Source organism: Thunnus maccoyii, chromosome 5, assembly GCF_910596095.1.
Source record: "Thunnus maccoyii chromosome 5, fThuMac1.1, whole genome shotgun sequence".
NCBI lineage: Eukaryota > Metazoa > Chordata > Actinopteri > Scombriformes > Scombridae > Thunnus > Thunnus maccoyii.
Window position 1 is genome coordinate 34,190,248 of NC_056537.1, and position 13,195 is coordinate 34,203,442.

At 38.8% G+C, this 13,195-nt stretch overlaps 1 protein-coding gene across 2 annotated transcripts in view; it reads left to right on the plus strand.

Moving 5' to 3' along the window:
• The window catches only part of LOC121896669 (NT-3 growth factor receptor-like), a 229,921-nt gene that overhangs the window by 152,879 nt on the left and 63,847 nt on the right, over positions 1-13,195 (plus strand). For both annotated transcript variants that reach the window (XM_042410583.1, XM_042410584.1), the window contains exon 13: positions 10,270-10,400. In XM_042410583.1, coding sequence (XP_042266517.1) covers positions 10,270-10,400 — 131 coding nt within the window. The remainder of the gene's footprint in view (positions 1-10,269; positions 10,401-13,195) is intronic.

A 13,195-nucleotide genomic window follows, 5' to 3' on the forward strand; every position in this document is an offset into this window, starting at 1 on the left:
AATATCATTTATGACAGTGAAATACTGCACTGAATTTAGTTAATTTGAATGGAGTGCTTATAATCAGTGGATTTGTTCAAAGTGACAAATTAAATGCCGGGTCACGCCAGCATCATGACAGCAGAATTCTACATTTTAAATCAATTCATTCGTGGATTCTGGGTGAGTCTGTGATGAACTCATCAACAATGGCACAGTGTTCTGTTGGAACAGCTGGTACTTAATGTGTCCACACACTGAATTGTAGCTCTCAATGTCTTTTTATTACTGACTGAAAAAGACAACATTTCAGTCTCACTGGGTCTTCATAAGGCAAATGTGTTCCATTCTCAAATGCCTCCGTCTTCTCCACAGCATCCCAACGTAACCAAACAGAACATGATATTTCTGAAACAACTTGAAATAAGTCAAACTGTTGATCATGACATAAACTCATTGTTAAAAAATCCCAGAGACATCCCAAAGGTGAGGAAAAAAATCCTTCTCGTACAACAGCCTCCCAGAGTTGCTGTGATTAGGCAGTTGTTGTGGTCAAGCCACAGAGGCTCCCTGAGCTTCTTTCTATTTTCTTTTTACAGTTCTGTTTACTTCCCTCTGGCATTTTGTTCACCATTTCACACCATTTCAGTCAATAAAAATTTACTGAAGATGGAAAACAAAGCTCACCAAGCTAACAGGCTTGCTAATGGTTAGTCAGCAAACTCAGTTATAACAGTGTACTCATCAAAGTCATTGCTGAGAACTGATAATGCAGCAACATGACTAAAAGAAGTCAGACAGGACAAGAAACATGAGCAGTCAGGATGGAAACAAACCTCCAGGTCAGATAAACTTATTTTGAGCAGAAAACAAAAGTGAATGGTAGATTTCTTACCCAAACTGTTGGTTACAATAAGGATTATTACAACAACAACATTTCAAGCGCACTAACAGTTTGCCTTCCAAATAAAGTGGTTAAGCTAACTTTTGGCTTGTTTCCATCCTGTCTGATGGTCCGGCTGCTCATAGTTGTTGACATGTCAACTGATTAGCTGGAGCATGGCTCTGTGAGATAGACACTGATGTGGACTTCTGGCTGCTTTTAGGTTAACATGGTAAAAATCTGACAATGTATTTTCTCATAGAAGCTTTCTTTCATCTGCTAAATGGGCATCTACAGCTCTTATAAATTAAAATAAAATTATATTTTTGTTAGCATTCACCTTCTCCTTCTCTCTTATCTCACTCTTCTTGTAACTTCTGCATGTCTCTGTTTCTCTCTTTCTCTTCCTGTTTCTCCCTCTTCTCTCACTCTTCTATCTCTCTTTCTGTCTTTTATTCCAGTAGTCTCTACACCCTCTGTGTGTCTCCATTGAACATAGTATTCTGCCATAGCAGCAGAGCAAATCGCTTCTCGCCTTTACAGCCACATAAATGTCAGCACATCCCCTGGGAGACAACACACACACACACACACACACACACACACACACACACACACACAGGTGCATACACAAACACAGACCAACACCCCTTCCCCACAGCATACACACACGCACACATACACCCACACACTTCTGATACCATTACCAGTGGTGATGCTGATCAATCACAAGAGTCACCTTGCGTTATTATCACTAGCTATATATTTCCACTGGTGCACTGTGTGTGTGCCTGCATGCATGTGTGCATGCGTGCGTGTGCGTGTGTGTGTGTGTGTGTGTGTGTGAATGTGTGTGTGTCTATGTCTCTACTCAATGTTTTCCTCTTATGTGCTTAGGATCATTAATCCATCTTCATCCATCTTCAAGATAGAAAAATAATGAATACCTGATGTACAATGTAATGTTTTCTTATTTAAGAAAGCACAGACCAGTGTGACGGACATAACAATTTTACCATCACTACCATCATTGCCAATCCGGTGTCAACATTCAAACCCTGCAATGCTGATATTGGACGATTTAGCAAAATCCTGGATTAGGCTCAAGGGCAGGGTTTTATTGAGTGTGTGATGTCAACAATTTAAAGCATGGCAAATGAACCATGACAGAGGTTAATTATGGCAACTAAAATGCATCATTAAAGTCAGAGAAAGATTGTGGTTACCGTTGATGATGACAGGTTGTTGTTGCTCTGTGTCAAGATGCAAACGTCAGTCTCAAGTTTGAAACACTGGCACTACACTCCATCCACCACCCGAACCTCCAACACCCTGACTTTCTTCTTTCTACATAAAGTGCACTCTACTTCCTGTGTTGGCACTGGATCAGCATTGGTTGTAAATTGTGTGCAGCAGATATTATCCAATATGCAATAGACGCCAAGAGATGATGGAATTAATAGACCTAATCCCACAACCTCTGAACTGATGGACACAGCTGGTACTTAATGTAAAGGCTGCTTGGACTTCAGTAAACTTTCACAAAAGGACTGCACTAGAATATGCATTTATTTTGGAAAGGGAAAATGGTGCAGTGGCATAGTTCCGTTCTTTAGATAAAGTCCTGAAATATCTATTAGAGCTTTTGTAACATTCCAAAATGGATGTATTAAACTGTCTTTATGTTGCTGTACAGGTTTTTCACTTATCTGCTTTTCTTCACACAAAGTATAAGATAAAGAAAGAAAGAAAAATAATTTACCAGTATTTTTTATGCCAACAAATAAATTCAGAGCTGCTAGACTAATTGACTTTTCATAAGCACAACATTAGAGAAAGCTATACATTAAATTCACTAAAGTGTTACCTTCACATTACAATAATATCAGGCCATTAACTATATTGTTGTGCTATTATGGTAAAAGTCTCTGCACATTGTTTCTTCTATTATGATGTGATTTAAATAATCCCCATTCACCCGCTATGTGCTTACAATGCACCAAAATCACCACTTCAAGTAAAGTATTGAAATGATTGAAAGGTCCTTTTCTAGTGCAGTTTTCTCTGCTCCTCCCTCCCAGCCTCTATAGCAGCTATATGCATGGTGCTGGATGATATGAGTCCCAGAGCTCATTACAGTCTTGCTAATTGCAACCCAGTGGCGGAACGGTCAACTCATTCAGCTAACCCTTGTGTGTGTGTGTGTGTGTGTGTGTGTGGGTGGGTGGGTGGGTGTTTGTGGGTGAGTGTAAAGTGAAAGATGTGTGTTCGTTTGTGTGTCTTTGCTCATTTATTGTACATACATACATGTTACTTTAGTGTATGAGTGCAGGCATGTGTGCCCACCCCACACTGTACTAAAGCCATTCAACCATGCACACTTCACTGCCAGCTAGAATACAAGTAGTACAAGTTAAAGCTGAAAAGACTTTGACAGACTGTTCAAAGTTAGAAGTCACAGCACAACATTTTTAAACTGGAGCTGGTTTCAGGCTAGGTTTCATGCATGTTGTGACAGGGCTCAGCACATGCCCTCCATCCAGTGAGTTATACTCTCTCAACACACTAACCCAGATACAGTATACAGACCATCACACACACATTTCTTTGGAATATAAACTCGCCAACCCTCCTTGCTGTGAGAAATAAATCAAGAGAACAGGGATGAAAACATGCAAACTCCACACAGGAGAGACTATATTGAACCTATTGTTTGAGCCTCTGCCTGTGAGGTGCATATAACAGTGCACTGCTAAGACACCATGGAACTCATTGATAGAATAAATCATAAAACTAACAGATATTCTGCTTGAATTGCATATTTCGATCTGCAACCAACAGGGCCTAAGCATTGTGACAATGGTTGACCCGGCCATTTGAAATTTTATATGCTTCTCTTGGTTGCTCAAGGATGAATCGTCATAATTACGGTAACACCCTAACCTTTCATCTAGCACCACCATACAGTACATTTTTGGTTGTACACAAGAAATATCAAAATCTAATCAGAGGATTGTGATTAAGCACATTCATTCTTCCCAGAGGATGTACCCTTTCCATTCTGGGCACTGCATGAGTTTTTTCTCCAGTGCAACCAACAGGGCAACATTTTCATTTTGTACACACAATATCATAATCTTACTTATCCAAGAGCATAGGTATGGTTTTCACTTTGGTAGGGATATTTTTGGGGTAAATAAGTTGGACAGGCTGTGACTAATTTATCCTCTAAATAATGTTCTTGTCATAATGACCCATATACAATAATAACTTTGACTAATAGCTCATGATACAAAGGAAAGGGGAGAGGAAGGGATGATGTTAATTTTTTTTTTCCTAATAAGGTGATACATGTTTTGGTTGAATACAGATCATTCTTATTGCTAAACTTTACTTAACTTTGATTATTCTGTAGAAAGCTCGTGATGTCTTCATTTGCTTTTGGGAGATATTTTCGCCTACAGTAAGAAAGTTGTTTAAAATTGTGAAATTGTGATTATTGAGAGGGAGAGGTTTTTAGGGTGGCCCTTCATATTGGGGCAGTGACATGCAGTTCACTAAGGAGGAGAAAGCATCATTTCTGGTAAGGCATGTCCTTGACAAAATGTAAGGGGCAATGGCTGTTCTCACCGCAATTCAAGCAACTACCGTGCATTTAGAAATCCCAAGACTTCGGTAGGTGGAGATTTCTGATTGTCTGGTATAATGACACTATGAGCGACTTATCCATCCCATCAACACTAGTTTCAGTCGACACAGAAGTTGTGGTAATGGTTGCTCGGGGCAATAAACGTTTGTCATGATAATCGAAGAAATATGTTGATTTACAGCTGATATATAGCTGCACTTATCATCACTTATCATACAGTTCAACATCATATAATTTGTATTGTGTACTAAACCCAGAGCACAGTAACATTACTGTTTATTACTGAGCTTAAAAAGGGCTCAGATGGTTGTAGCTGTTGCAGTTAGCCTATGAGAGCTCACTCTCTGCACCCACTAGCTTAAAATCACCTGTTTATGTGATATTCTCCTGTTAGCTTTGAGGTGGACTTCAGATGAAGAGGGACAGCTTGTTCCCCGTGGCTGTTGGACAGGAACTTATGGCTGCTGCTACAAACCCCCCTGGACAACTTTTGGTATTTAATTTACCAATTAAATACAATTAAAGGACCCCTTTGGATTCCTACTAAAGACTGTTAGTAGGAATTCAACCAAAGACTGTTTCGGTTTTACAAGTCCATGGACTCAGAAAGGACTCTTCAAGTTTTAAGGGCAACATTTCCAGGTTGAACCTGTAATTGTTAATGTTATTAAGCCAATTATTTGGAGATACTGATTTGTTATCAGGGTTGAATTTGTTTTGCATCTATAACTATCCATTTCATTTTAATGGAGGTGTAAGTTTCCTTTAATTTCATGTCTATAAGGTATGTAAGGAAGTAGAATAAGGATACTCTGTGGTTATCTGAAGTATAATACCCATGGCTATGCTCCAACTGGATGTAAGTAGTAAATTGCTACCAGACTCTAAATAAATTCTCCTGAGTTGTTACACTCATGATCTCAGTAATTATTTTATGGAAAGCTGAAGCAGTGGTTACAACTATTGTAGTAGAAAAAAATGTATAAATGCATGGCATTCATTTTGATTTGGCATATTGTGAAGACTGGAACAGGGGTCGAAGGTGGGGGGTTACGGTGCTCATGTCCCACCCCTAGAGCCCCCACACTTTTAAAGTCGCTGCTCTACCCCTGGTGTCTTGAAGCGTCATTCCAATTTGATAGAATCTATGTTCACTTCATAACATGCATGTTTCTCTGGGATTTAAGGAACAGTTAACCACTAACACAGACTCTATACAGACCAATAGTCACCACCAGTGAGTGTCTGTTTGAAAACCAAGCATTAGAATTTTAGTTGTAAGACATACAGCAAAGTAGGTGAGGATACATATTAAAGCATTATGCATTCAGGGTCCCACTTTTTCATCAGCAATTATTCATATAGAGTTCTGAGAGCTGTGAAGCCTGAATGCCAGGGGTGACAGCACCTCCCAAGGCAATTATTTCATTACATAAGCCATGTTGGTAAAGTGCAGTAATTAACCCACTCGCCTGTCCTTTTCCCTGTCCTCCATCCACCCTGCAATATAATTTTCAGTGTTTACATGCTTAGAGATCTTGCTCCAAATGCAACTAGGACTAACTGGTTTGTGTCTTTAAATTGTTGTACAAAAGTGACAAATGCCCCTAATGAGATGTCCCTCTAGGTCCCTGACTCATGAAACACACTCCTGCTGTTGTCCTGTGGGGAGCTGAACTGAATACAGTTTGTTGTTCATGATGAGATTAATGATCAGACTAATTAATACATTTATCATTTTGGGGCTTAGCGGCAATATGTTTCACTCAAAGCACAGTCCTAACCTGATTATGAAATATTAACAGTGTTTTGGATTAGTTTGGGCCTCTCCAGACCACTGGAGGCTTGTTTTCTGCTTGTTATTTTCCGGCAGGCAAAATAAAAGAGAAATAAACATGATTTCCAAGTCTGATAACTGTGTAAAAGTCATTAGACATAAAGCAGTCAAAAGGTATGTGTTTAATAATTTTGCTGAATTATTTGCATTTTATTTGAAATGAATACACACTGCAATATATAAATGCTAAAACAGCACTATGACGATTAGCATGTAGCACATACCGTATAGAATAAGTATGTAGTATGGATTTTAGACACAGCTTGAGATTTTCACCACAGAGTTTCCCTTACTTTAATGTGAGAATAATGCCCTCATGGTCCAAAATTTCTCATGCATATGTAACCAAAAGGTGGCATTTACAAATGTCCAATGAGATATGACTCAGTATTGTCGCAATTATGATTTTTGTTTAAATGCAATACAGACAATGTGGAAATCAGGACAAAGGAATACTGCTCATAACTAAATCAACCCAGCCCAGGCTGAAAACTACAAAACGGTTTCACTCCTGCCCTTCCTATTAAAAATACTTGAGCGCACAGTCTTTAACCAAGTCTGAGAACAACATGTGCAACATATCAACATATCGGCATGGATGAAAGAATGCCACCTTCAACTTAAACTGTCCAAAACCGAACTCCTTATCATCCCAGCCAGTCCCTCTGTACGACAAAAGATCAGTATCCAGCTGAACCCAACTCATCACCAACCCAAAGGCTGCCCAAAACTTGGGTGTCATGATTGATGACCAACTAACCCTTAAGGTTCATGTGGCCTCAATTACTTGGTTGTGTCAATTTGCCCTGTACAATATCAGGAAGATACCTGTCTGAGCATGCATACAACTCCTGGTCCAAGCTCTTGTAATATCACGCATTGATTACTGCAACTCCTGACTAGATCCTTGTGTTGTACCAGCTCTCAGATGTGCATTGCTTTGGATAAAAATGTCTACTAAATGAAAATGTAAATAAATGATCTGGTGAAAAGACAAAAATAAACATAATAAACTGTTTTATACTTACAGGGAATTATGCACAGTAATATGTGCAATGTTGATGTCGGTCAAACTGCGACTTTGTCACTATCAGTTAAAGTTCACATGTAGACATTAAAACATTTTTTCTAAGATTTAATACTTTTTTTGTTTTGTCTCACCACCATCCACTATTTATCTTATTTGGACACAAAGGCAGTCAACCAGAGAGTGAAACAAAGCCTTTTCAATAAAGCAACAATCACCCAGAGACCATCAGTCAATGCTGCAGACATATGCTTTTGTCTTTATGAAGCTGTCAAATATGTTTGTGCAAAAGGTGTTCTGTAGTGGTTCAGCAGCTCTGTGAAGAGTAGACATAATGGATGGTGTTGATTCATGAACTTGATCTGAGGTGAGGGAGGGAAGCTCAGGAAACTCAGATCAGCAGTATGAAGTCTGTTGAGCTAATCCAGTGATGAAGAGGCTGATGAGCACATCCTGTTTGAGCTAAGGTGGCTGTATACTCCTTCAGACATGGTTGTTGGATGGTGGAAATGCCCATTATAACCCCTCCCCTTGCACCTTTCTGACAGCGGGCACAGCCATTTCTGTAACTTTCTGAAAAGCACAAGCCGACATTCACACTTACTTCACGCAGTGATCGGCCATCTGTGTGGAGGAGAGAAAGGAGTCAGGGTTTCAACTTCTCTCTCAGCTCTCATTTTTTTGTCACAACATAACTATTTCTGTAACTTTTCATGTGCAACACTATGCACAGCACTATGAATCTCTTCCAGGAGAGACTGTCTGAAAATATGCGCCATTATCCCTGTATTTAAACGATATCGCATCTCCCCCGTCCCCTTATACTCTCTGTGGTGGTCAGCTTTTCTCTCTGCCTTTGAGTGAAGCTATTTGGAACAACTATAGACATATCTGATTTCCTACGTGGTCGGACAACATGTTGTGAGAACCAATTCTGAGTTACCATAAATCAAGCTTTAGTCTGCTGATGGAGTTCATGGTGAGAGCGGTCCTTTCTCCTTTCTTTGGGGGGGGGTTAAACAAATTGTTGGTTGTCCTCAGGTTCAGAGCTGGGTTGGATTTGGAAGCAGAAAACACATCTACCTAATAGGGGGGTGCCCGAATACAAATACATCATTCGGCAAAGCACAAATAGTGTTTTTTTTTTGTTTTTGTTTTTTTTTTACGGATATTTGTTTCATACAAATATTTTTTTTTAAATTTGTATTTGGGAAGAAAAAAACCCAAAAACGTCAAATATCAGTGCACAGGTCGGTCACATCACTATCTCAGTCTCTCTCCTCTGCTCCGCTGTTACGTCTATCAGTAGGTTTCAAAAAGTAAAGTTTTAGCTCAGCAGTCAGCGCAGTCGTCTATGATCTGGGAGACTCCAGTTCAAGACCCAGTGTGGGGACCTCCTTCATACTATAATAAAACATAAACAGGATTTTTAAGCCTTTTTCCAGTTTTAATCGAATACAAATACAAATACAAATAATTTTAATGCCTCAACAAATACAGATACAAATACAAATACTGGGCCCTCCGCACATCCCTACTACCTAGGCATTTACACCAAGCACATCATCCATTGACATTCTTTTACAGTAATGGTTATATGTGTTCCATACATCATATCCATCATTGAACCTAAAAAGTTGTGAAAAAAGTTGACAATGTTTAATCCTTTTAGGTTTGGTTGAAATTTGGCTCACCCATTTTCTCACCAAAAACCCAGACAGTTTTACACAAGATTAAATCTTCTTTGTGAAAAGATCCCAGATTATATGCACTTTAGTAAACTGTTAAATAAGCCCCTCATGCTCCTTAAATTATCAGTTTTTTACAAATGAGAAATGTGTTTGTTTGTTGAGTGGCGACCCATCAGTCTCTCTAGAAATTACATCATATTGTAAGATTCTTCAGCACAAATGCCAAGATTATGGCCAGTGCAGAAAGTGGAGTGCTGTAGCATGAAGCGTGGAGGTACCACATTCAACTTTAATGCTAGAGGGCAGTTTAATCTCATCTTAACCAGTATTTTTTTTTCTTTTGTGTATTTTATTATTAATATTATACCAGAAGTATGTTTTAAATGACACCAGGTGAATTAGTTTCCTACCCTTATCCATATCCTATAACCAGATGCCATGAATGGAAACCATCTTTATGATGCAGAGTTTTTGCAGAGTTGGTTGTCTCACTTAGACCAAAACAATAGACAATCACATAACTAGTTATGTTTGTCTCTGACACACAAAGACGTACAGTATTTAATACTTAGAGGCATTCCAGTATAAATGAAAATGCTCACTCAAAATTTGTTGTATTTTTTCACAATTTAATGATTGTCTTATATATTGTGTCTGTAGTTATTCATATGGTCTTATTTATTTATGTATTCAATTATGTTATTAAGACATCCGTCATACTCTTGTTTTATTTGCATAAAAGTCTTGTCTTCAAATAGACAAATGAAAGACTGGAAGGATGGTTGTCATGGAAACATAACATAGACACACTTCACACACACTTAAAGTAATTCACCCATATTCAAGATGGTGTGCAACTTAGGATATTCGCACTGTGCAATGTTTGCACACACACACTAGACACACCACAGTGTGTGGTGAGGTGTATATGTTTGTGTGTGTGTGAGTGAGTGGGTGTATACATACCATACAGGCTGATTAGTGCAGTTACAAATAGCCAGGGTTAATATTGTCATTAACACTTAGAAACAGAGGGCAGTCACCTGTTGGCAGTAACACACACACACAGAAATTGGAAATTGGGGGGGGTCAACAAGTTCTGAACATTCTGTTCTAGTCTCCAAAAAACTGTAGACTTGCTGTGTGAGATTTTAAGCATTGTGATATTGTGAAGTTAACTCAGTCTCTCTCTGTCTCTTTCAGATGTTCAGCATATTAAACGGAGGGACATTATTTTGAAGAGGGAGCTTGGAGAGGGAGCCTTTGGCAAGGTCTTCCTGGCTGAATGTTACAATCTGAGCCCCACCAAGGACAAGATGCTTGTGGCTGTAAAGGTAAAAGAGAGAAGCAGTGTTTGTTTGTGCATGTGTGTTTGTGTGTGTGTGTGTGTGTGTGTGCACGTCCGCGTGTAAACAACGGCAGCTGTCTGTCTGAGGAGTGGGGTTGTGAGAAGAGGTGCATACCGAAATTGTTCCAGCTGATGGAACAAGTGTGCTCCAGCCAGCAGCAACAGTCAGCTGCATCTCAGACAGAGATGCTGACAAGCTGTTTGATTGCTCTCACACACAGGCTGACACACACACATATACACACAGCTGCTGTGTGTTTTTGTGAATTTAAAGGCTCCACAATTACAGACTGAACAGACTGTAACAGACTGATGCTTTTTGTTTTCATAAACACTCTCTCCTGGTTCTCTGAAATGAATCTGCCGTGTAATGGTTTTAAGTTTTGTCTTGATGATCTGTCAGTCAGTCTGGCCTGACTTTTATACAAAGCAAAGGAAATTGCTTAATTCAACCTAAGGTACAAACTTGTCGCTAATCAACTAATATTTCCATACACTCACTGACACAAACATTACTTTTCACCTGAAAGCACAGATAAAAACAAAAGTGGAACATCCTGTCTGTCTGTCTTAAATGCCAGCATCAAGCTCTTTGAGCTATAGTAACATATATTTATCCTTGTCTCTATGTCCAAGCCAAGATACAAAAACTGTGATGACAGCACTATGACATCATCAAGGTTACTTATCCAAAGCCACAGAAGAGATTATACAACTGTTTTCACATACTGAGTAGAGCTAACCATGAGTAATAATCTTCATGTGTAAAATCAATATAGTGCCCCATTAAAATCTATATTTTCGAACTTTGAACATTATCTAGATCTGTTGTTCTCAAATTCTGAGTCTGGGCTCTCCTGGGGGTCATAAAAGCATTTCAAGTGTTTGTGTGAAACGAGAGTGCTGTGATACTAGCAAGGGTATCAAGATTGAGGTTAGCAGCATTTATTCAGACGCCAAAATGAACGTACAATGGAGCAATTTTTTATTTATTTTTTTGTTTTTTACAAAAAATAGATGAATCTCATAAAGAAAACACTTCAGTCAAAACTGAAGATAAGAAAATATGAGGAAGTCTGTCTTGCTCTTGCGACCTAATGTAGGCAAAGGCCTTATATTTTCAAAAAACTCCAGCAACTCAGAGTTTAACTTGTGTCATGATACAGTTTGGTGTGGCTCTTTTTGTTGCTAATTTCCCCAATATTGTTATTCATATGGCACCTTTAGTATTGGAAGATGATATGAATATATATAATTATGGTGATTTTCAGTCATACTGTCAGCTGTGCCACATCCGTACCTCTAAAAATAATCTTCAATTAGACACTTTCCCTGAGCAAAATATTTTATTGAATGCAACGATGTCACAAAGCTACTGTTGCAGACCTACTACCTAAACTGAGTATTTATACTACATTAATGCACATGCTCTTTCATGTAGAAAGCTAATTTTAAGTGCAGTTCATCACATTAATATAAAATGTGACTCATGGGTGGCTGGCTGGGCTTAATATTCGATTCAAGTTTTTTAACCCTAATTTGGCATAAGGATGAGGCAATGCTGACACGCTGCTGGCATCACCTCAGTTCATCCTGCTTTTGAGCTGTCTTAGCAGCATACATGATTTCATCTGAAATACAGTTAATATTGAAATGCTCATCTGCTATCTGCTTATCTGTATCATATCAAGGTAAAGACTGTGTAGTGTCAATGGACACCAATGCAGCTAAATGGAATTCAGCCATCATTCAAGTTATAATTTGTGCTTTCCCTACTGTGACATGTCAGAATATCTGCAGTGAAATAACCCTACTGACAGGTTATACCGGCCATACACATGTGTGAACATGATTAGGTGTTATTAGACAAGCAGCTGATGAGGGAACTAGTGATTGGGAAGCATGACTGCTGATACCAGTCAGCTAATGGAGGCACAGGTTCAGTGCTGTGTCTGAACTGATGCTACATGTATGCTTCATATGGTTTCCTGCTTCCTTCTTAGAAACTGAAATAAGTGAGTACTTACCAAGTGAAAACTGGATCCACTTTCCATATAATGAGTTAGACAGGCCTTTCCAGGAAATGTTTTTGAAAATGATTGATAAATTACGTGACCAGTTAAAAATAAAGCACTTCTGAACAAAGCAAAGGGTCTCAAAATTGTATTCAAAGGGGCATTCCAGTGATTTTACATGTTCAAGTCAGATTTTACATGTTAGAGTCATTTTACTAGTCACTTGTAGAAAAACTCAGTCAGTGAAAGCAGTTGCATGTCTTATACAGCTCTGCCAGAGCTTTGTGTTTTATTAGATTTCACACTGTTCCCTCTGGAGACACAAAACACTTCATACTACTTTTTACACATATGCAGTAATACTCCCCAACACCTGGAAACACGCTGATGCAGAAAATTGTTGGAGTTCTCCTTTAAGTAATCTCAGTCGAGTGACATTATGGGAATTGTAGGATCAAGTGTTTTTGGAGTTTGACCCATACTAATGACTAAAGGCTCAAATGCTCTAAAAGCATCTGATGCACGCATTTTGAAGTACATCTATTGTTTTAAATGGACAAATGTGCACTAAAAGTGTACACTACTGACCTTTTTTCGATTTTGGAGCATCAAATGAGGACCCAGCAACCAAAGTTGTTTTTTTCTGCAGACGAAAAAGAGAGAGATAGGGCAAGCAAGCTGAGCAACAGTGAATTAACTCCCAAACACACACAATCAAAGCTGTAGAGTGAACTCATAAATATAGAATTTGTTGATAAAGTGTGGA